Genomic DNA, 25,053 nt, shown 5'->3' on the forward strand with positions numbered 1-25,053 from the left:
AGTCTAGTGATTTTTTTTTAGTTCAACCTAAGTGTTTCTTATTTGGTAAGAATTGCTTTATGAGAATGTAGTTTAACTCCCTAGGCCCTCTATTTATTAAACCTGCTCAGCACAACCCTAGTCTTGGCATAATCAAATTTTCTGTCTGAATGTGACTGAAGAAAAACACATCTGAACAGTCTACTTTAAGTTTATAATTATTAGGAACCAGTTGTGGTCCCTTAGTGCCACTGGTCTCCTACCACATTTCTCTCATCCATACGCTTTCCCATTCTCCTCGATGACTACTTCATATTTTTACAAGTCTCCAATACGTCCTCCCTCCATCTCTCAGGTTGGGAGATGGGCTGGGCAGGAGAGGGTATCACCTGAGCAATAGGAGCAATCAGAAGAGAATGTTTTCTCATATCTACTGACCTGCTTACATCTGGACCTCCTTTTATACGGATGAATGGTCCCTGTTTCGGTCTGTGTCAGCTTCTCCATTTGTACTCTAACTCCCACTTTCCCTTTTACTCAAAATATCACTGCAGTGATCTTCCCTTCTCCTGTCAAAAACAATCCCTCTTTTTTTTGAGAGAGAGAGAACAGTCCATCTTTTAACCACCCACTTCTTTCAACTACTATTGCTCTCAGTGACAGCAAAACAACTCAGAAGATTTATTATATCTAATTACTCTTGAGGTTCCTCATTTTTTTCTTTAATTCTCTTTAATCATGCTTTAATCTCCAATTCTTTGCCAAAACAGCCCTTATCAAAGTCACCAGTGGCCCCCACACTGCTAAATCCATTATGAACTTGACACAGTTAATCATACTTAACTCCTAGAAACACTTTCTTAACTTGGCTTCTGGAGTATCATATTCCAATTTTCATGCTGTCTTACCCCCTATTGTTTCTTTGTTCATTTTTCATTTTCTTCTTTGCATTTTAATAATAGGGTAGATTGGGGCTCTTTCTATATTCAGTGCTGTACTGATTTCTTTTAGGCTTTCTATCTTATCTATATGGTGACAAGTGCCAAATTTGTATCTCTAACCAAGAATACTCCCCTAGCCATTCAACTCCTTTTCCGTCTTTTTCTTTGACATCTCCATTAAGATGTCTGCATCCATCTCAAACTTAATACAATCATGCATTGCTTGATGACAGAGGTTTGTTCTGAGAAATGCATTGTTAGGTAGTTCCATCATTGTGTGGACATCATAGAGTGCACTTACACAAACCTAGATAGTAGCGCCTACTACACACCTAGGCTGTATAGTATAGTGTATTGCTCCTAAGCTACACACCTGCACAGCTTATTATTCTACTGAATATTGTAGGCAGGTGCAACACAATGGTAAATATTTGTGTATCAAACATACAGAAAAGGTACAGTAAAAATATGGTATAAAAGATAAAAATTATAACCTGTGTAGGTCACTTAACCATGAATGGAGCTTGCAGTACTGGAAGTTGCTCTGAGTGAGTGAGTGGTGAGTGAATGTGAAGGTCTAGGATATTATTATACACTGCTATAGATTTTATAAATACAGTACACAGGCTACATTAAGTTTATAAAAATATTTTTCTTTAATAATAAATTAACCATAGCTTTTGTAACTTTTCAACTCTAAACTTGTTAATTTTTTAACTTTTCAACTGTTTTTGCAATAACTTAAAACATAAATATTGTGTAGCTGTACAAAGATTTTTCTTTATATCCTTATTCTATATTAATAGCTGTAAGTAATGCATTCACTGTGACATCGTGATGCTGCAACATCAATACATGATAAAAATTTTTGACATCATGACAACTACAAAGTCACTAGGTACTACAAATTTTTCAACTCCATTATGACCTAATGGGAACACCGTCATATATACAGTCAGTCCATTGTCGACTGAAATACCCTTATGCAGTGCATGACTATATATTTAAAACCTGATCTTCTCCCCTAAATCTGCTTAGCATAATACAGTCTTCACCCTCTTTCCATGCTTCTGGTGGCTAGACAGAATCCTCGGAGATAGCCTTAAATCCTGAATTTCTCTCATACCCACACCTCTAGTGTGTCAGTACGTCCTATTGGTATTATCGCCATAATGTATCTGGAACCTAGGCTTCTGCTGACCACTGTAGTCCATACTTCCCTCTTATTTTGTCTGAATCATTGCAGTAACCTCCTTACTGGTCTCATTGTTTCGCCACTTCCACAGACTTTTCAAAATAGCAGCTATTACAGTCCTGTTAATGTCAACTCCTGGGGCCCCTCTGGTCATAATATTTCAGTAGCTTTCCCTCTCACCCAGAGTAAAAGACTGGGTCTGTAAAATGACTCGAAGGCCTTGTACCCTATGCTCCTCCATTGCCTCTATTGCACGTCCGAGTAGCCTTGTAGTATTAGCCTCTCTACTCACTCCACTTTAACTAGGCTCTTTGTTCTGTAAGTGGACCGGTCACATTCTTGCCTCATAGCCTTTTGTTTTGTTCTCTCTGCTTCCAGTGTTTTAACTTCTTATTGCCACATGGGTTACTCCAGGTCCTTCTGAGCTTTACTCAGATGATGCCATTTCAGTAAGAACATCTGTGACTACCTTTTTAAAAATGCTGTTGGCGTGAATACACTGGTACCCATATTCCCCCTTAACTGCACAATTTTTCTCCATAGCATCAATGATCATCTAACAAGATATTTTATTTATTGGTTTGTTTTCTGTTTCACACTAGAAGGCAAGTTTCATGAAGGCAGGGGGTTTGGGTTGTTTTGTTAATTGCTGAATCCTCAGTATCTGTGACACTGCCTGGCACATAGTAAACATTAAGCATCTATATTTTTGAATGATATAATGATTGACATCTCTTTAAATTTCTAGGTTTTTAGCTAATTTTGTTTGTTTATCATTGAATAGGATATCCAAATTATCTCATAAGGAAGTTTATGTTTGGCTTTCCAGAAAATTGGAAAGAGCACATTGATAATTTTCTGGAACAACTAAGGTAAAGTACTTTTTAACTTTTAAAAAAGACAGTTTTATTGAGGCATAATTTACATTTGATAAAGTGTCCCCATTTTAGGTATACAGTTTAATGAGCTTTTAAAAATGTATATACTCATATAACCAGTGTAAAGTGGTTTTAATTTCTTTTTATGGAAATGCCAGTTTTGAAGCTCTCTTTGATCGTAGACTCTCAGAAGGCAGTAATACTTTTCTAGGATTTCTGTCACATGGAATAAATCTAAAAGGTAAATAAAATCTTGGACATTTCAAGGAGTTGTCCTTAATCTACCCTTTAAGAGTCAACTAACTAGCTGTTCAACACGAGTCCAAATGAAGTTCTTGGTCTTTTTTTCTTTCATTCATTTCCTTTGTAGTTGTTGTATGGGTGCAGGAAAAGAAGAATTTGATTAATTCTTGCCCTTAAGAAACTCATAGGGATTGAACAACAATAAAGTAAGTTTAAAAAGAAACCTCATAGGGGATAGACTGATGTAAGTTTATTAATCACAATGCAATGTAATAAGTTATAACAGGTTAGCATTTTTCTGTAAAAGGCCAGACAGTGTTTCTGTGGGCATGCTTCCTGTATCTCAACTATTCAACTCTTTTTAGAGGAAAAGCAACCATAGACAGTACCTGAATGAATGGATGGGTGGATAGATGGACGGATGGATGGATGAATGTGGCTGTGTTTCAGTAAACTATATTTACAAAAATAAGCAGCTGAGGCCCTGGCCACATAGCTCAGTTGGTTACAGCATCGTCCCATTATGCAGAGGTTGCAGGTTTGATTCCCAGTTGAGAGACATAAAAAAATCAACCAGTGAATGCATAATTATGTGGGTGAACAAATCAGTGTATATCTGTCTGTTTGTCTCTCTCTAAAAATAAATAACAATAAGCAACTGATGGGATTTGTCTTGCAATTTTCTTATAGTATCAGCTTAAGTAAGAAATACAAAAGCATGGATTAGGAAGCACTCAAGGTTATACTGGAATCTTTTGACTTAAGATACTGTACTTGAGTTTTTGTGGGGAAAGGTATGGAAGCCATAAAGCCTTAAATAATGTAGGATTAAAGTAGTCTTTACTGTGGTGAAGAAAGCTTCACCTAAGGGAATTTCTTCTTTCTTTTCTTTTTATTTATTTATTTATTTCTCTTTCTCTTATAGGTGTAGGGTTATAGTTAGGGTTAGTGTCAAAGGTTAGGCTAGGGTTTGGGTTGGATTTAAAATTAGGGTTAAAGTTAAGGAATAGGACTAGGGTCTTTGGTATAGGGTTTGGTTTAAAACTAGGGATAGGATTAGTTTTAATTAAGGTTAGGTGTGGTATTTGGAAATAGTGTTAGGGTTAGATTTAGAATTAGAGTAAGTATATGGGTAGGGTTGGGGTAAAGGTTAGAATTAAATTAAAAATTAGGAACAATGTTAAGGTTAGAGTTATGGTTAGGGTTGGTATGTTATAGTTAGGGTTAGTGTTATGTTTAGGGTTGAGGTTAAGTATAGGAGAATTTCATTTGTTTGTGAGGGGAGCTTTTTTTTTTTTTTTTGAGACCTTGAGAGGAAAAATACTGTATGTTTTTAGGGCTTGTGAAAAGAAAAGGAGAGAGGCCACACAAAAACAGAAAAATGGAAGATTTGTCCCTGATTTAGGAAAATCAGTGAAAAATGATGCAGAAGAAAACCGAACATGTGTCCTCCAAAGAACCAGCAGAATTTATGACCTTGATTGTAAACATTTGGGTATGTTTGCTCTTTTCTTCTCCATTGGTATATGATACATTCTTACATAAGCCCCACATTGTTTAATTGTTTACAGTGCATATAGTATTGAGTTCACATAATGTCCTAAAATTTTCTGCTTTCCCACTACTGGAGAAGAAACTGCAAAGCAGGTAACTCACTGGCATCATTCAGCTTGCATCATTAAATATCTTTTAATTAACCACACTACCAAGAATGCTGGTAAACATATCTGTGGAAGATAATTGTTCTTTCAGTTTCCTAGACACAAGATATTTAGGCTGCTAGCCTGCCTCACATCTATATTAAAGATGCCTATATATTTGTATTAAATTTCATTCTTGTTTATGGACAAAACCAGTTTGCTTTTATGGAGGAAATGGCATGTGGTTTTGAATGACCATTGCTATAAAGGTAGCTGGCAAAACTGTTCTGTGTCATCTCTTTGCCAACATTCTAGTTTTCCTCACTTCCCAACCCTTCCCCAGCGCCCTGTGAGAAAAAAGCGTGAACATAAATTAACTTACAGCTTTTTCTAGATTATAATAGATGAGTAAAAGTTAGTAGCATCTATTGTATAAATTTCTGCTGATTCTACTGTGACCTTGTAAGACCTTGTAATAAAGAGCTTTCCAGAACTTTAAAAGCTCGGGATTGATTCTACCAGAAACATGATACCATACTGGATATGTCAGTCCTCCACCCCAGCGTACCCCACTTCCCTGTGTCTGTAGTGCCCCACCCCCTTTGAAACTTTGCTTATCCTTTCTGCTACAAAGGAATGGACTAAATATAAATATGCAGATGACTACTTGCTCAGAAATAGCTAAAATTTACTCTTTATTGTTGCCCCAGTTCCTTCTCATACCTTCCTCATTTTATCATAAGTCATCCTATTGCCTGTAAATGAGACATATTGCTTATTGTCATTGCTAGACTCTCTTAGGTGTTTTGGAGTTCTGGGGCTACAGCCACTGCTGTGTACATTTTAGTCTTAGATTTTTAACATCTCTCTACCCTATCCGTCCTTTTTCTTAGAGCCCTGTTTTTAAGGGGTTTGCTAAATTGTGAAGGTAAAGTGTTTAAGGCTATAAATATAAAATACTAAAGTTTAGTAAACTATTTTATATGCCAACTGTGTCCATAGGAAAATCAGTCAACAAATAGTTTTAAAGCATGTTACATGAGCCTTGATCCATTTAGCTGCTAGCTGCTTAGAGATGAATAAGGTGAGATGCCTCCCACTTTGGGAAGCTCAAGCTGAAGGGGTTGGTATTACTGCCTTTTGTTTTGGATATATCATTTTTCTAGTGTGATTTGTTAGATCTTTGTTTTATAAAACTGTTAAGACATAGTGTGTCCTCATCTTATATATAAGTTACTTTGAATGGTGGTGGTAGTGCTGTTACTATATTATTGTCATTACACTTTCCATGAGAAAATCACTGAAATAAAACAAAACCACTTCTAACATTAAACAACTAAAGTTATGCAAAGGCACCAACCAATGATAACTTAAAATGATGTGATTGTGTGTATTTTAGTGATTCACCTAAAATGTGGTTTTGCATATTTAGTGCTATAGTCTGTATGTCATAGCACTGCTATTATTTTTTCTCTGTTATTATATTTAACCAGAATATATTATAAATGATCTATTAAAAGATAAGCCTCCTTCACTGTACTGTAATAATCTCAAGAGCAGACCATCCATTATGTATCTTCAAGTATCACTTCTCAAATGCTAAAATGTTTTCATGGTTTTATGAGTACTTTTTAATTTTTCTGGAATTTCAGCTCAATAACTGTTAAGCTTATATTGTATACTGTATAATTCGATTTTACTTAAAATTTTAATTAGCATGGATTTAGTTATACATTGGTGTTTATAAACTAATTGAAACAAGAATTCCATATACATGAGGAAATATCAGGAAAACAGGGTTACTAGCTTACTGTTTAGTTGATATGGAGTTAGGATGAACAGGAATTTATCTGCAAAACAGTTTAACATTTCTATTTTGCCTGTAGATGTGACAAAGGAGATCCAAAGTAGATAATAATGAATAATATAGTTGTCTATTTTTTAAGAGAATAAAAGTAATTTGAACAAAACATCGTTCTGTGCAGAGTGATTCTGTTGAAAGAAAATTGCTTTATATTCAAATTTAACAAATATTTATGACATTGGATTACACAGACTTATCTTTTATGTAATCATTTATTGAAATCTCCATCTTTATACTCATAGAACTGAAGAATAATAAGCACAGTAAGTCGCCAGTAACTACAGAATTAAACGTTTGCCAGAATTATCACCAAAATAAATCAGCACTGATGTTCCCAAGGCATCAAATAGATAATACTGTTCAAAATGGAGAAGAATATAACTTATCTAATCAGGTAAGTTTTTACTGTACACTGTACAGGGGTGGTGTGATACTGAGAAGGTTTGGGACCAAGTCAGAAATTATGAGTTCTGTTTGTTAAGTATCACTTTCAATAGTTTTGACACTGTAAGTAAATGTCTTCATATTTGCTTTCCCAATGTCTCATTAGAAAAATGTAAGCAACAATAACAAAAGTTTTAGCTCTTAGAGTAAGGCTTAAGTAAAGTATATATGTATATACATATATAAGCACTTTTCAAATAGCATTATTAAATTAGTAAAGGAAAAGTGTTAGAATGTCAGTACCCACATGGTGCTTCCAAAGCTTGAGCTCTGAATGCCTCCACGAAGGAAATTTGTATGTTTGATTCAGTACTGCGAAAATGCTTGAGGTCATGTTTATAGGCAGTACCTGTTATAGTAAAAAGTTACCTTTTGATTTTGAAGGAATTGATTGAAAAAAAAGAATGTAAAAAGTTGTCTTCTAAGAAAATCAAAAATTGTGAAAGAACAAAGGAAGAGATAACTAAGAATCAGAAGCAAGGTAATATATCTTTATTGATTTTGTAATAAATAGAAAGCTATTTGAAATTTTTTAATATAATAAAAGTAATCTCATAAATGTCGAAATCTAAAATGGTAGACCAACTATTTCAATGCACTTTCAGTGGTTAATAATGTTTGATGTTGTTTTTTTCACAGAAGAATGATGTACATGGAAATAGCTTATTCCATTAAATATTAGATTTCATTATAGGTTTGGCTTCTTTGATTTGGGTATCTTGAAATAATTTTATATAAAACACAAAATATATATTAATTTTAAATATGTGTCTAATATATTTAAAGACTGAGTCCTTTTATAAAATTAGTAATAAACCAGAAGTTAGTTTAATTCATGTCGAGTTAAATCTGTCAGCTTAATAGCATTTTTTCTATTTTATAATGAAATTAATGAAAATGTTTTGGTCAAAGTTAGAAAGTTTGGTCAAAATTAGAAAGTTAGATTCAAATGCAATTGAGCATTTGAATAATATTTTTATGAATAATTGTAAGAAAACACTCTGTGCATAATGTGAAGATAATATGATTCCATTAAGAAGTCTTGAAGAAACATTCTTGATTTTGATTAGTACCAACCACTTCATGAATTATAATTTAGAAGGTTCTTTTCTTCTTGTTACTCATCTTTAACACGACACATAATATGTGTAGGTTGTTGGCAGTATGTCACTATGATGATTGGTGTGATGATTTATAATTTATATCTATTTTATAATTATAGTCAGATCATTTAAAGTCAGAAACTAAATAGTTTGGCCTCTGGTTTCTTAAATTTTAGATTTGAGAGTTTCTCTCATTTTAATTTGCTTTAACCAGTGACATGGTATAATAAAGAAACTTGCAGTCTCTATTTTGGTTATTATGCCATGATGATTCATAAAGATTTTAGGGATTCAGCAAAAGTGTCTTTTATATCTACCATCAGGGATGAGAACAAGGCCATGCAGAGAGAGTCCTGTGTTCTCATTCCCTCCGTAATTAATATAGCTTCTATTTCATATATTACACACCCAGTAAGGTTTTAGCAACCCTATTGGCTTTCTTTGTCTTTTTAAATACTTTAGCTCCAAAGAGTTGATATAACAAATATTTATTTAGCCTCTACTGTGTATGTTAAAAGACTCTGAACTAGCTCCAGCCAAAAAAAAAAAATCCAAAAATGAAGACAAAATATATTAAGTATTTTTAAAATATTTTATTTATTTATTTTTAGAGAGAGGGGAGTGGAAGTAGAAAGAGAGGGAGAGAAACATCATTGTGTGGTTGCCTCTCACACACCCCCTACTGGGCACCTGGCCCACAACCCAGGCATGTGCCCTGAATGGGAATCAAATCATGACCCTTTAGTTCACAGGCTGACACTCAATCCACTGAGCCATACCAGCCAAGGCTAAGTATTTTTTTTTTCAGTCCAGTTGAAAGATAAGTGTAATTATATACAGGGCACATTGTCAGCGATGGCCTTATTTAGAAGTATTCTGGAAATTTGAGGGAGTCTTCCTTCAGAGATAATCAGGGCAGTCTGTGGACTAGGTGAGTTAGAGAATAGAATTGAAGCACATAGTGATTTGTTTTGAAACTATGAAGGAAACTTTCCAAGTATAGTGAAGGTTGAGCATTAAAAAAATTTGACAATGTTCTCATAGATACAGACTATCGTTCAGATGGTAGTACAGTAAGAGATTAGAACTACATTGAAGGGCAGGTGGAGGAGTTCATATGAACACCAAGTAGACTGTGGGAAGTCATAGACAAGATGGTATTAAAAAATAGTATGTTTACGACTGAAGGGGCAGTGATCTACACAGATTTGTGCTTCAGAGAGATTAATGTGACAGTAGTGTGGACAGTGGGGTTTGTGGGGGGAAAACAGTATGTTTTATTTGTGAAAATAGTTTTTCTGTATTTTGTTTGTAGCTAATTTAAGATTTTAATCTTTGGTTTTGTCTTATGAAATTAAAGAGCAAACCGAAGAATCAAATGTACCCATTGATATTATCACCTCAAGAGAATCACCTTTCTCAGATAAAGAAAGAAAATATATGACTGCTAACCAGAAGAAAGCTTATGTTATAATAACACCTCTGAAATCTAAAAATGTGATAGAGCAAAAATGCATGAAGTATAATGTGACCCCTGCTACCATTAAAGCAGTAACAGATTTTATCGTGCCGAAGCTTCAAAAAGAAAGTGAGTCAGACTTAAGTGAAACTACACGTCCTATCAGTAGGCCCAGAAAGACTTCCAAAAAAGCATTTGACTGTGGTGCTGGTCATGAAATTGGAAACAATGAAGATAGCATTGAGCGAGATATACTTACAGTCAACCAGAAAGTAATACCTAGTTCTAACAAGAAAGAAATGGTCACTTTTGACTCTAAGAAAAATACAACATTGTTACCAAAATTGAAGAAGATTGAAAAGCAAGTAACTATGCCATTCAACAAGCATCAATCCTCAGATTTGTCTGCTTTCAAGAGCGAAACAGAAAAGAAAGTTGGAACAAAAGCTGGAGGTGTTAAGGAAATCAAAGCAAGAGATACCAAAGAAACAGTATTTCACCAGAGAAAAAGCAGAAGGAACACCACAGGGAAAATTCCAGTGATTTCTGCAACTGAAGGAAGTGAAAATGAATTTCATATCAAAACAAAGCAAGCTAGATGTTCTACTAAAAAAAATCATCAGAAATCTGGTATTAGGAGTGAGTTGCCAACTATGGACACAATGAGCTCTGAGATGAAGAGTTCCTCCTTAGAATGCTTACCTGGTTTAGTTCAGAATGAGGAATGGAATGAAAAAGAAATACAGAAGCTTCATTGGTAAGTAATTAGATTTGATTCTAAACTATCTAGAGTGACCATAATATAGTTGAAGACATAAGGAACTCCAATGAGCATCTGTGTAATCTAAAACACATAAAGAGAAATTTCAATTTTTACAGAGGGTGGAGGAAAAATATAGATAACTGCCAACTAGATGATACTTTGTGGCCATCTACATAGCCTACATATGAGGAAACTTCCTCACATGTAAGTGAACTTCTTTTTGTTCCCATTTAGTATTTCAAATATGCCCCTCCCTCCACCCACCTATCCACCAAAAGAAGGAAACTATATCAGGGGATGGATGTGTTCATTAACTTGATTATGGTGATTTCACAGTGTGTGTGTATGTGTGTGGATCTCAAATGATCATGTGTAGACTTTTGTATATAATTTCACTTGTTGATTATACCTCAGTGAAGCTGGGGAAAATATTTCAACACAGCTGTACATTTTAAGAACTATTTTAGAATTAAATTCACCATTATAAAACCTTCAAACTTAGAGATTTTTTAGTAGTTCTTTGCCCTGCCCACCCCACCATCCCCCCCAACCCCGTTTATAGAGAAGAAAATAGTCTCAGAGGTTTCCAGGGTTTCATAGTGCTGCTGATAAGAACTGGATTTGGCTCCATAGACCTGACAAGCAATATCAGCACTCTAGTAGTATTAGAAGCCAGGTCATAGTTGAGCAGTAAAGAGTGAGGAGAAGAATAAAGACAACTTAGGTGAACAACACAAGAAATTTGGTATTGATAGGGAACAGAAAAATACATAGGTAATAGAAGACAGTGTGAAGATAAGGGAAGACATATGTTTGGTTGCTTGCTTAATTTGTAAGATGGCTCATGCAATAGTATGATGGTTTGCTGATAGAAATGATCTAGTAGAAAGAAAGGAAGATATGATTGATAGAAGAGATAAGGATAGCCCTGACAGGTATGGCTCAATTGGTCATCTCACAAAGCAAAAGGTCACCAGTTCAATTCCTGAACTGGGCATATGCCTGGATTGTGGGTTTGGTCCACAGTCAGTCAGAGTGTGTGCGAGAAGCAGCTAATCAATGATTCTCTCACATTGATGTTTCTCTCCCTATTTTTCCCTCCCTGTCCCTCTCTCTAAAATTGAATAAATAAAATCTTTTAAAAAGAGATGATAACATAGAAACATGACACGTTTTTTTGTGCCCCCAAACATGCCACTCCCTTGTGTACCCCCAAACCTTGTAACATTTGGAATTCATTTTCAAATCTGCCTTCCTGAAATTCTCTCGATGAATCCCTGTGCCACTGTACACACTTTTCCTTTTTCAGTTGCCTAAATGTTCCTTCTCTTTCTTCAGGCAGAGAGGTAATCTTCATTCTTATTTTTTAAGTATGTTTTATTGATTATGCTATTAGAGTCTTCCCAGTTTTTTTTCTCCCGTTTATCCCCCTCCGCCCTGCAACCCCTAACTCTCTAGTATTCCCCCTACCCTTTTAGTTCATGTCCATGGGTCATACATATAAGTTCTTTGGCTTCTACATTTTCCATACTATTCTTATTCTCCCCCCATGTATTTTCTACCTACCATCTATGCTACTTTTTCGCTGTACCTTTTCCCCCTCTGTCCCCTTTCCATTCCCCTGTTGATAACTCTCCATGTGATCTCCATTTCTGTGGTTCTCTTCCTGTTCTAGTTATTTGCTTAGTTTGTTTTTGTTTTAGGTGTGGTTGTTAACAACTGTGAGTTTGCTGTCATTTTACTGTTCATATTTTTTATCTTCTTTTTCTTAGATAAGTCCCTTCAACATTTCATATAATAAGGGCTTGGTGATGATGAACTCCTTTAACTTGGCTTTATCTGAGGAGCACTTTATCTGCCCTTTCATTCTGAATGATAGCTTTGCTGGATAGAGCAATCTTGGATGTAGGTCCTTCCTTGCCTTTCCTGACTTGGAATACTTCTTTCCAGCCCCTTCTTGCCTGTAAGGTCTCTTGAGAAATCCACTGACAGTCTGATGGGAACTCCTTTGTAGTTGACTGTCCTCTTATCTCTTGCTGCTTCTAGGATTCTCTCCTTCATTTTAGTCTTGGGTAATGTAATGATGATGTGCCTTGGTGTGTTCCTTCTTGGGTCCAACTTCTTTGGGACTCTCTGAGCTTCCTGGATTTCCTGGAAGTCTATTTCCTTTGCCAGACTGGGAAAGTTCTCCTTTATTATTTGTTCAAATAAGTTTTCAATTGTTGCTCTCCCTCTTCTCTTTCTGATACCCCTATAATTCAGATATTGAAACATTTAAAGATGTCTTGGAGGTTACTAAGCCTCCTCATTTTTTTGAATTCTTGTTTCTTCATTCTGTTCTGGTTGAATGTTTCTTTCTTCTTTCTGGTCCACTCCATTGATTTGAGTCCCAGTTTTCTTCTCATCACTATTGGTTCCCTGTGCATTTTCCTTCATTTCACTTAGCAGAGCCTTCATTTTTTAATCTAATTTGTGACCAAATTTAACTAATTCTCTGAGCATCCTGATCACCAGTGCTTTGAACTGTGCATCTGATAGGTTGCCTATCTCTTTGTCGCTTAGTTGTATTTTTTTCTGGAGGTTTGATCTGTTCTTTCATTTGGGCCTTTTTTTTTTTTTGGTCTTGACACGCCTGTTACATAGTGAGGAGTGGGGTATCCCAGTGTCTGAGTTGTGACTCTGTTTGTGGGGCAGGGGTCAGAGGGTGAACAATGGCATTTGTTCCACTCTCTCACGGATTTCAGTCCCCTCTGCCACTTCCCACAAGCAAATTTGGCCCCTCTGGTGCTGGTTCCGGGGTGGGTGGGCTTGTGTACGTTCTAGGACCCTGTGGGTCTCTCCAACAAACTCTCCTATGGGGCTGGGAGTCTCTACTGGCACCTGAACCCCCACAGGTGTTTTCATTTGGTGTCCTGAGGCTTTATTTCCCCACACTGGGACCCTGGGCAGTGAGGTGTGTCTCACTCCCCAGTTTCGCCTGGTTTGTCTGTGCGCAAATGTGGGACCGCCCCCCCGCCGCCCGGTCTGCCAGCGGCCTTGCGCGCCACAACTGTCCACAATCCGGGGCCTCGTTTGGTCCGCCCACTGCCACCCCGTGCCCAAGGTCTGCTTTTTTTCTTTTTCTTTTGCTGAGAGCCCTCTGCCTGTCTGCCCCACTGCACCCCTCCTATTGGTCTGGATAAATGTGTCTATTTTAATTCCTTGATTGTTGGACTTCCATACAGTTCAGTTTTCTGTCAGCACTGGTTGTTTTCTTGTTTCTAAATTTTTGCTGTCCTTATTTTGGTTGTGCGAGGAGGCACAGTGTGTCTACCTATACCTCCATCTTGGCTGGAAGTCCATGAGTACATTTTGATAAGAATAGTATGTAAAAGTACAAAGGAAGAGCATATATAGAAATATTGAAAGCAGGCCAAAATAACTTGAGTATAGAAAGTGAGGATAGAACAGTATAGGAAGAGACTGGACAACCAGGCAAGGAACAGTGTAGGTTATATTAAATGTTTTGGTTTTTATGTTAAAAATAATGAAATGAGTTCTAAGTAGGAAGGGAGTGATATGATTAGATTAAATTTGTCTTTTAAAATTATCAGGGAGGAAACTTGTTAGCTACAGACTAGGTTCTTATTAAATATGTTGATTGTTTTTATTATGACAAAACAGATCTTTTAGGCTGTTCTGGACTTGAAAATTAGCTAGCTATATACACATATGGGTGAGCTTGAGCCTCCAGATCTCTGTTGTTCCGCTTTACATCACATGCAGAGTGATTAGTTTATGCAGAAGAGTAGGTCATTAACAGTATATAATAACTGTAAGTACTTTTTCTCCTTTTCTGCTTGGAGTGAATGGTATTATGTAGTTAGCTGATACCTATTCACAAGAGCTGGTTTCTTAAATTTTCAGGAATCCTATAAATTTATTGTGTAATAGTCATTAGATATTACAAGTTTTACTAAAAATGATTATACTCTAAACTCATCACTCCCTAATTACTTTAGTACATTTTATTATTACGTATATCCTTAAGGTTTTTGACATCTATTGTACCTGTGTGGTAAAAATTCTACATAATGGTGTACCATGGCACATTTCTTTTTTTTTAAGTACATTTTATTGATTATACTATTAGAGTTGTCCCATTTTTTTCTCCCCTTTATTTCCTTCCACCTTGCACACTCTCTTCAACCAGCATTCTTCCTCTTGGTTATGTCCATGGGTCATTCATGTAAGTTCTTTGGCTTCTCCATTTTCTATACTATTCTTAGCCTCCCCCTATTTTGTACCTACCATTTATGTTTCTTATTTCCTTTACCTTTTCCTCATTCTTCCCCTTTTCTCTCCCAGCTGATAACCCTCCATGTGATCTCCATTTCTGTGATTCTGTTCCTGTTTTAGTTGTTTGCTTAGTTTTTGTATTTTAGGTTCAGTTGCTGATAGTTGTGTGTTTGTTGTCATTTTACTGGTCATATTTTTTATCTTTATCTTATATAAGTCCCTTTTCTTATTTCATACAAAGGCTTGGTGATGATGAACTCCTTTGACTTGACCTTATCTGGGAAGCACTTTATCTTCCCTTCCATTCTACATGATAAGTTTGCTGGATAGAGTAATCTTGGGTGGAGGTCCTTGCCTTTCATGACTTTGAATATTTCTTTCCAGCTCTTTCTTGCCTGCAAGGTTTCTTTTCTTCTTTTTTTAAAATATATTTTATTGATTATACCATTACAGAACATTACAGTTCTATTCCCCCCCTTCAATTCTCCTCCACGCTGCATACCCCCTCCCCCACCATCCCCCCCCCCTTTAGTTTATGACCACATGTCTCAGGTTCATTAGATTCTATATTTGCCATGCTGTTCTTGCCTTCCCCCCTATCTATTTTCTACCTACTGTCTGTGCTATTTTCTGTACCTTCTCCCCCCTTCTCCTTCTCCCACTCCCTTGTTGCTAACCCTCCATGTGTTCTTCATTTCTATGGTTCCGCTCCTGATCTAGCTGTCCTCTTGGTTTGCTTATGTTCTAGGTGTGGTTGTTGATAACTGTGAGTTTATCTCAGTTATCAGTCCTTTCACTGTTCTTATTTCTCATCTTCTTTTTCTTCTATAAGTCCCTTTAACATTTCATATAATAAGGGCTTGGTGATGATGAACTCCTTGAACTTGACCTTATCTGAGAAGCACTCTATCTGTCCTTCCATTCTAAATGAAAGCTTTGCTGGATAGAGCAATCTTGGATGTAGGTCTTTGGATTTCATGACTTGAAATACTTCCTTCCAGCTCCTTCTTGCCTGTAAGGTCTCTTGAGAAATCCACTGACAATCTGATGGGCACTCCTTTGTAGGTGACTGTCCCCTTATCCCTTGCTACTTCTAGGATTCTCTCCTTCTTTTTAGTCTTGGCTAATGTAATTATGATGTGCCTTGGTGTGTTCCTTCTCGGGTCCAACTTCTTTGGGACTCTCTGAGCTTCCTGGACTTCCTGGAAGTCTATTTCCTTTGTCAGACTGGGGAAGTTCTCCTTTATTATTTGTTCAAATAAGTGTTCCACTCGTGGCAGTTTCTTTTCCCCTTCTGGTACCCCTATAATTCGGATATTGGAACGTTTAAAGATGTCCTGCAGGTTCCTAAGCCTCTCCTCATTTTTTTGAATTCTTGTTTCTTTATTCTTTTCTGATTGGATGTTTCTTTCTTCCTTCTGGTCCACTCCATTGATTTGAGCCCCAGTTTCCTTTCCATCACTATTGGTTTCCTGTGCATTTCCCTTCATTTCAATTAGTTTAGCCTTCATATGTTCCTCTAATTTGTGACTATAATCAACCAGTTCTGTGAGCATCTTGATCACCCATGTTTTGAACTGTGCATCTGAGAGGTTCGCTATTTTTCGCTTAGAGTTATCGGCTCTGGGGCTTTGAGTTCTTCTTGAGCCATATTTTTGACTCTTTGTGCCTGTTATGTATGAGGAGCAGAGCCCTAGGTGTTCACCAGGGTGGGGCAACTCAGTTCCTGGGTTGTGACACTGTACATGGGGCCGGGGTCAAAGGAAATCAGTGGTGGTCCCCTCTGCCTCCTCCCGCCTCTGGGGGCCAGGGCCCGGGGCCGCAGGGTCGTCTCACTCCTTTGCTGGCTTATCTGCATGTGTGAATGTGCAACCTCAGTCAGCCTGTCCCGCTTCCTCACTGAGTTCGCCGCTGAGGCCTTCGGGGGTCCGTCTCACTGCTCACACTTGTGCTGGTTTATCTGCACTCGAATGTGTGACTGCGCTCAGCCTGCCCCGCACCCTCACTGGGTTCACAATGCTACCCTGGCTGCCTGCTCGCCTGGGTCGCCTGGGTGGAGGGATGCTTCCTGCCCGACCCTGCTCTGCTGCTGGCTCCGCCCCTCTTACTGGTCCAGGTTGAACGGTTCATTGTTGTCAGACTTCCATATAGTTCAGTTTTCTGTTCTTTGGCTGTGTCTTTGTTTACTAAACTTTCGTTGTATTCAAACTTGGTTGTGGGAGAAGGCACCGTGTTTCCACCTATACCTCCATCTTGGCGGAAGTCCTCTGCAAGGTTTCTTTTGATAAATCAGCTGATTGTCTTATGGGAACTCCTTTGTAAGTGTCTCCTTTTCTTTTGCTGCTTTTAAGATTCTCTCCTCTTTAATCTTGGGTAATGGAATTATGATGTGCCTTGGCATGTTCTTACTTGGGTGCAACTTATATGGAATTCTCTGGGCTTCCTGGACTTCCTGGAAGTCTATTTCGTTTGCCAGAGTGGAGAAGTTCTCCTTCATCAAGTTTCCAGATAAGTTTTAAATTTCTTTGATATGGATGTTGGAATGTTTAAACTTGTCCCAGAGGTTCCTAAGCCTCTTTTTCTTTTCTTTTCTTTGTTTCTTTATTTATTTTTGAATTCTTGTTTCTTCATTCTCTTCTGGTTGAATATTTATTTCTTCCTTCTGTTCCAAACCATTGATTTGAGTCCCAGTGTTCTTCCCATCACTGTTGGTTCCCTGTACATTTTCCTTTATTTCACTTTTCATATACTTCACTTTTTTCTCTTTTATTGCAACTATATTTAACCATTTCTGTGAGTATTCTCATTACCAGTGTTTATCCTCATTACCAGTGTTTTGAACTCTGCATTCTCATTACCAGTGGTTTTTTGCAACTATATTTAACCGTTTTTGTGAGTATCCTCATTACCAGTGTTTAGGTTGGCTATTTCTTCATTGCTTGGATCTGTTCTTTCATTTGGACCATATATTTTTTGTCTTGGCATACCTGTTATGTTGTAAAAGGCAGAGCCTTACAATGCTGGCGTGGAGCAACCCACATCACTGTGTTATGGCTGTATGTGGTCTGGGGGGTGGTCAGAGAGAGAAAAATGCTGCTTGCTTGGAAATCAGCTGGCTTCCATTGACTTCCCCTGGTACCCACAACCAAATTGGGCCCTTGTGGTGCTGATTCCCAGGTGGGTAGGTTTGTGTACATTCTAGGACCCTGTGGTCCTTTCCAAAGAACTCTCCTGTGAGCTGGGAGTTTCTCCTGCTGCCTCAACCCCCACAGATTTTTACAGTTAGAGGTTTTGGGATTTTCTTTTCCTGCGCTAGAACCCAGGGTTGTACAGTCTGTCTCGCTCCACAGTTGTCCCAGTTTATCCACACACAAATGTGGGATTGCCAGCCTCTGCCTCGTCCACCTAGTCCTCCAGCCGCCACCGTGCCACACATCCTTTCGCCCCAGCTTCCTGGACCAACCCATTCTGCATATGTGCCCCTCCTACCAGTCTGAATAGATGTGGTTTCTTTAATTCCACAGTTTACAGACTTCCATTCATCTCGATTTCTGATGTTCCTGAGTGGTGTTTTTTTAATATGTTAGTTGTAATTTTGATGTGGTTGAGTGAATAGGCGAGCCCTGTCTGCCTATGCTGCTATCTGGACCAGAAGTCCACCATGGACATTTTTCACTCCTCATTCAGTGATATTACATTGATAGCTTGAAATCAGCCACCTTACTGGTATCTACAATATGGAAATTTTGGAACACTGCAAAGAAGGACTTTTTAGACCCAGAGAGCTATTTGTTAAAAATTTATCAGTATAACACTATTAATTAATTGGTGAGTTAAATAGATCTTTACAGGCTGAACTGTCAGACTAATCACAATGTATAAAATATGTTTTGGGGGAGTGGTGGCATAGTACAATAATATGTGTACCAAATTTTAAATAATCATTTAGAAATGAACTTCAGAATGTAACTCATTTCTTTAAATGAAGAAATACCTGATATTGACTTATCTTTCTCCTATTGCAATTTTCATTTCCCTCAAGTATTTTTGTCTAAAATACTCTGTTCTGTAAAATATAATAGTATAGTGAAAGCAAGCATATTACTTTTCATTGAGTTTATAACCTGGAATATATATAACCTAACAGCTCATCTTCCAGTATATTTTAGCACCAGTAATATTTGAGCAATAATGTAGAAAACTTAGTCATGCTAGAGCACCCCAAAAGATCAAATCATTGATTAGTTGGACTTAGGAAAATGTCTTAAGACTGGGGGTGAGCCCTGGCTTGTGTAGCTCAGTGGATTGAGCACAGGCCTGTGAAGCAAAGGGTCGCTGGTTTGATTCCCAGTCAGGGCACATGCCTGGGTTGCAGGCCAGGTCCCCAGCAGGGGACACATGAGAGGCAACCACACATTGATTTTTCTCCCACTCTTTCTCCTTCCCTTCTCTCTCTCTAAAAATAAATAAATAGAATATTTTTAAAAAAAAGACTAGGGGTGATTTTTCAGGTTAGAATGCAACAAATTAGAATGCATCTACTAGATATGTTAAATTAACATCTTCATATTTTAAGCACTAGTATAAGTTACTGAGTATAGGGAGTAATACCTTCTTTCCAAATAGTTGCCTATAGAATGATTTTGGTAAGATTCCTTTAATTCAGTAAATCTCATTGATTTAGTGGTATACATTCAGAGAGTTATTTTTATTTATTTGAATTTCTTATTCTTCAACTGGTTTTGGTCTTCCATAGTGCTTATGCATCTCTTCCTAAACAAAAACCTGGATTCTGGTCAGATGTAGCTATGGCTGTAGGTTCTTGGTCTGCTGAAGAATGCCAGAGGAAATACCTGGAAGATTCCCAAGGAAATGGATCCCAGACACATGTGACTAAGAAAAAGCCAGTCAATACCAAAAGCAAAACATATGGTAATCTTTGTAGTAAATAATTTTTCCTAATTCTCAGTGTCAATTTGTAATCACTCACTAGATGTGTTTTATATTTACCCATGTGTCTAATTATACACTTTTTTTTTTTACAGTTTTAAAGCTAGAAAGAACTCCAAAGGTCATCTGTCTACTTTTGAAATCTTATCTAGTTAATTCTATCAATTAGCTTCAGCAACCTTGTGCTTTGAGTTTGTTCTAGGAAATACGCAGTTGGATCCAGAGATTATAGTATCTGAATTAACTGTTCTCAGGGTCTAATTTAGGCGTGGTTGGGTAGGGTCCCCTAATAATTCATAAGAAAACTCAGAATAAACTTAGTTTTAATGGAGGAGTACATACATCTACCCAAGGTTTATGCCAGAGAACTCCTATACTCCTTTAGGGAGTCCTATATTCCTTTAGGAAGTATTCCGTATCCCTGTCCTAATTCAGTGAGGTTTCTATTTTAGGAAAATCAGTAAATTAGTCACCAGTAAGAAGAGTGTGGGAGGTAACCTTTCTCATGAGATAAAGACCTTTTCAACTGTACCTGCTTAATCTTACATGTATTGTCTTCATGGGTACTTACAGGCCAATCACATTACACCAAGCCCAGTATAGAAAGGATCATTTGGTATATAGGATACTTATAAATGGGGAGGGGATAAGAGGGGATGAGTTTACTTAACCTGAACACACAATAAGAGGGGATGAGTTTACTTAACCTGAACACACAATTTAGATTTTACCAAGTTGGTTAACTTTAGAACAGTTACTCTAAATGACCAAATTCTTAACAAAATGTTTTGCTGACTCTTAAGGCAAGAGAAAGAGAGATGATGTGGATCAGGAGCAAACTGTGAAGATAACAGCCAAAGTGGGGACTCTCAAAAGGAAGCAGCAGATGAGGGATTTTCTGGAACAGCTGCCAAAAGATGACCATGATGATTTTTTCAGTACAACACCTTTGAAGAATCAAAGAGTACTGGTAAGAATTTTGAATGCAGAAATCATTGTTTTCTTTATATTGACTCTTCTATCTTTTATTATTATACATGGTTGGTATTCATCCCTAACATTTAGGCCAAGGATTGATAAGTCTCCACAGACATGGCTAAGTGTAGTACAGAAAGCAGTCTGTCAGTACCTGCCATTCTCGTCAGTGTCCAGAGTACCCCCTTCAGTGGGGTTCACAGGTAGTTATAGAATCAAATAGAAAACCCCAAAATAGGCCAAGCATATATATTTAAAATTCAAATGCAACGAGGCAAAATTTTTGAAGAAAAAGGCGACAAGAAAAGATGGTACCAAAAGATATTATTGGTTTAATATCAAATAATAAAACTGAGAAAACGAAAAAAAAAAGAAAAGATGGTACCTATTATATAGTATATTCAGGGAAAGGATTAAGTGATAGCACAAGTTGACCAGTTTGAATGTCTAAAGCAATTTTGTAGTATGAAAAACCATATAACTAAAAACTTCATGATTAGGATAAAATATTTGCAAAAAATAAAGCCAATAGGCCCTGGCTGGTATAGCTCAGTGGATTGGGCGCGAGCCTGCGGGCCAGACAATCTCGGTTCGAGTCCCAGTCGGGGCACATGCCTGGGGGCCAGAACTTGCAGGCCAGTTCCCAGTGGGGGACACATGAGAGGCAACCATACATTGATATCTCTCTCCCTCTCTCCTTCCCTTCCCCTCTAAAGATAAATAAATAAAATCTTTAAAAAAATAAATAAAGCCAATAGTATTTGTAGTATGAAGAACTCATTCAGATGTTACTGGCATGTAAAAAAATGTCAAGATCACAGAAAAAGTAAAAAAGAAAAAAAAAGAGTGATCTTCACAGGCTAATGAATTCATAATTTCACCCTTGCTTGTAATGTCAACCATTTTAGGCTCAATAATAATAAAATCTATATAAATCAGAAAAAGTCTGAATGAACTGGTCATTCTACTTGTGATCAAAGGAAAACAAAGTAAATTAAATGTAAGTGTACCTTCTAAATTACAGAACCATTTTTAAAAAGTAAATTAAAATATCCACTAACAAAAAACTATAGAGATGTTGAAAGCACAATTTGAAAGCATTAAGGCAATGTATGACAACCATAAACATTTATTCTAGCTCTGGCTGGTGTAGCTCAGTGGATTGAGCGTGGGCCTGCGAACCACATGATCGCGGTTCGATTCCCAGTCAGGGCACATGCCTGGGTTGCGGGCCAGTTCCCAGCAGGGGACTCACGAGAGGCAACCATACATTGATGTTTCTCTCCTTCTCTCCTTTCTTTCCTCTCTAAAAGATAAATAAATAAAATCTTTAAAAAAAATTTATTCTACTATGGGAATTTTTGCTAAAAAGTTGAAAAGACAAAAATCTTCACAGAGATACTGCAGGTTTATCTTTACAGCAAGAAAAAACTGGAATCAGTGCATATATGCACTAAGCATGTTCTCCATAAACATGGTGAAATACAGTACAAATATTAGGGGCAGATTTGAGACTGTTTCTTGAATCTAAATACAAATGTTAAGAATATTAAGGTCAAAGTAATACAAAGATAAGATGGATCTAGACAGCTGGACTGAAGTATAAACACTGAAAGCATTTTTTTAGTGAGCTAGACTTAGGGATACTTGTTTCATTTACCCCTTTTAAAAATATTGTTAAATATTAAATTTTAAAAGGATACACAATGCTTCAATAATTTAGTAACATTATCTTGGGCCCCTTTGCCTACCCAGGTATTTTAAGGCATTTTAAGGGAACCATTGAGGCTCTTGCTATGTTCTCTGCACAACAACCTTTGGGAGTTATACGCCGTTGTATTAGTCCACCAGGATTTCAGGTTCTGTATATGTTTTGGACTAAATGCAATAGTCTCAACATTTTAAAAGCAAAAGTAATAAATAGGGAAAGCAGCAATTAGTTCATTTTCTCTGACATACTTAAGTCTACTTTCCCTAAGGTTTTAATATAAAGAAATGTGAAATATTAATTAAGGATTTAATTATTTATTGCACATTTATACACACAAAAGTTTAATACTGCTTGAGTTCATATTAAGTACCAAGCATAATATAGTAAATACAGTTTTATTTTGTACGGTTTACACAATAGGTCAGCAAACTATGGCCTATGGGCCAAATTCAGCATACCACCTTTTTTTGTAAGCAAAATTTTGTTGAAACACAGATGAGCCCAGTGTTTACATGCTGGCTGTGGCTGCTTTCAAACTACAACAGCAGAGTTGCATTGTTGGGACAGTGTAGTTGAGACAGTGTATGGACCACAAAACCAAAATATTGATACTTACTATTGGAATCTTCAAAGAAAACATTTGCTGATTCCTGGTCTACAAGCTTTTAGAAACAGATGTTACTGTTTACATCTTTGCACAACAGAAACTAAGTTTTTCTAGAGAACAGGCCTGCTAATTTTTTTTTAGAGAATTTTAAAATTTTATTCTATTTTATTTTTAAACTATATTTTATTGATTATGCTATTACAGTTGTCCCAATTTTTCCCCCTTGGCCCCCATCCACCCAGCACCCCTCCTCCCACAGGCAATTTCCCCACCATTGTTCATGTCCATTGGTCATGCGTGTAAGTTCTTTGGCTGCTTCATTTCCTATACTGTACTTTACATTCCCATTGCTGTTCTGTAACTACTTATTTTTACTTCCTAATCCCCTCACCTCTTCACCCATTGCCCTACATGCCCTTCCCATCTGGCAACCATCACAACATTCTTCATATCCAGGATTCTGTTTCTTCTTGTTTTATGGGAAGTCCCCAGTAAGTAACCAACTGCTTTTCTGTTGCATTTCTCTCAAAATGCTTTTAAGATTCTCTACCTTTCACCTTTGGCATTTTAATTACCATGCATCTTAGAGTGGGCCTCTTTGCATCCATCTTGTGTGGGGCTCTCTGTGCTTCCTGGACTTGCATATCTATTTCCTTCACCAAATTAGAGAAGTTTTCTTTCATTATTTTTTAATATATTTCCAATTTCTTGTTATCTCTATTCTCCTTCTAGCATCATATGATTCGAATGTTGGAATGGTTGGAGTTTTCCCAGAAGCTGCTTTTACTGTCCTCCTTGTTTTATATTCTTTTTTCTTCTTGTTGTGCTGATTGGTTTTGATTTTGTTCCAAATCACTGATTTCATTTTTGACTTCATTCACTCTACTGTTGTTTCCCTGTAAATTCTTCATTTCAATTATTGTATCCTTCATTTCTGATTGGACTTTTTTAATGCTGCTGAGGTCCTCACTAAGTTCTTTGAAAATCCTTACAACCGGTGTTTTAAACTCTGCATCTGATAGGTTGCTCATCTTCATTTCATTTAGCTATTTTTCTGGAGTTTTGATCTGTTCTCTCATTTGGGACACATTTTTTTTGTCTCCTAGTTTTGGCAGCCTCCCTGTTTGTTTCTGTATATTAGGTAGAGCTGCTATGACTCCATGTCTTGGTAATGTGGCCTAATGTAGTAGGTGTTATGTAGAGTCCAGTGGCACAGCTTCCCTTATCACCCAAGCTGGGTACTCAAGGTATGTCCTTCCTGTGGGCTGAGTACACCCTCCTCTTGTAGTTGAGACTTGATTGCTGTTGGCCAATGGGAGGGATTTACCCAAGCCAGTCAGCTGCAAGGACTAGCTGTGATCACTGAATAGTAACCTTCTTCTGTGGAGGGTCAGCTGTGCAGGGGCAGGGTGGTAGTGCTCTGATGTGGTTTGCAGCTGACCACTCAGTGTGCAGGCCAACAAGGTCAGCACCATTTTTGTTTTCCCCAGGGACACCCTGCCTGAGCTATAAAGCAATCTGAGCCCTGGCTGGTGTGGCTCAGTGGATTGAGCATGGGCCTGTGAAGCAAAGGGTTGCTGGTTCGATTCCCAGGCGGGGCACATGCCTGTGTTGCAGGCCAGAGAGGCAACCACACATTGATGTTTCTCCTTCCCTTCCCCTCTCTCTAAAAGTAAATAAATAAAATATTTTTAAAAAATAAAGCAATCTGAGATGGCTGATACTTGCGCTGGACTTGGGGATTCCCAGGGGAAACCAAGCTGTGAATGAATCTAGGCTCACTGTTGCTAGTACTAGGTCTGGGGCCACAACAAGAGATACGGGGACTGCCGGCGGGCGTACTGAGGCTGGGTTTACTGAGACCTGCTGTTCCTTGTTTGATAGGATTTAGGCAGTTGTGAAGTATGAGCCAAGACCAGTCTCTGGAAAAGTCTCTGGTAACAACTTGGTGTCTCTGTAAGCTGGGTAGGACAGAGTCTCAGGATCTCCAGAGCAGGGCAGACAGTGTTAGGTTGATGGAGTC

The 25,053-nt window shown here is 37.5% G+C and overlaps 1 protein-coding gene across 1 annotated transcript in view; it reads left to right on the forward strand.

Annotated features, from left to right (window-relative positions):
* Window positions 1–25,053, forward strand: part of MIS18BP1 (MIS18 binding protein 1) — a 56,122-nt gene that overhangs the window by 19,205 nt on the left and 11,864 nt on the right. Inside the window, exons 7-13 of the mRNA XM_037047203.1 lie at window positions 2,900–2,987; window positions 4,574–4,731; window positions 6,983–7,134; window positions 7,569–7,665; window positions 9,648–10,503; window positions 19,544–19,719; window positions 20,541–20,707. Coding sequence (XP_036903098.1) covers window positions 2,900–2,987; window positions 4,574–4,731; window positions 6,983–7,134; window positions 7,569–7,665; window positions 9,648–10,503; window positions 19,544–19,719; window positions 20,541–20,707 — 1,694 coding nt within the window. The remainder of the gene's footprint in view (window positions 1–2,899; window positions 2,988–4,573; window positions 4,732–6,982; window positions 7,135–7,568; window positions 7,666–9,647; window positions 10,504–19,543; window positions 19,720–20,540; window positions 20,708–25,053) is intronic.

Source organism: Sturnira hondurensis, unplaced genomic scaffold (genome assembly GCF_014824575.4).
Source record: "Sturnira hondurensis isolate 20B ecotype Veracruz unplaced genomic scaffold, ASM1482457v3 Scaffold0005329, whole genome shotgun sequence".
Taxonomy (NCBI): Eukaryota; Metazoa; Chordata; class Mammalia; order Chiroptera; family Phyllostomidae; genus Sturnira; species Sturnira hondurensis.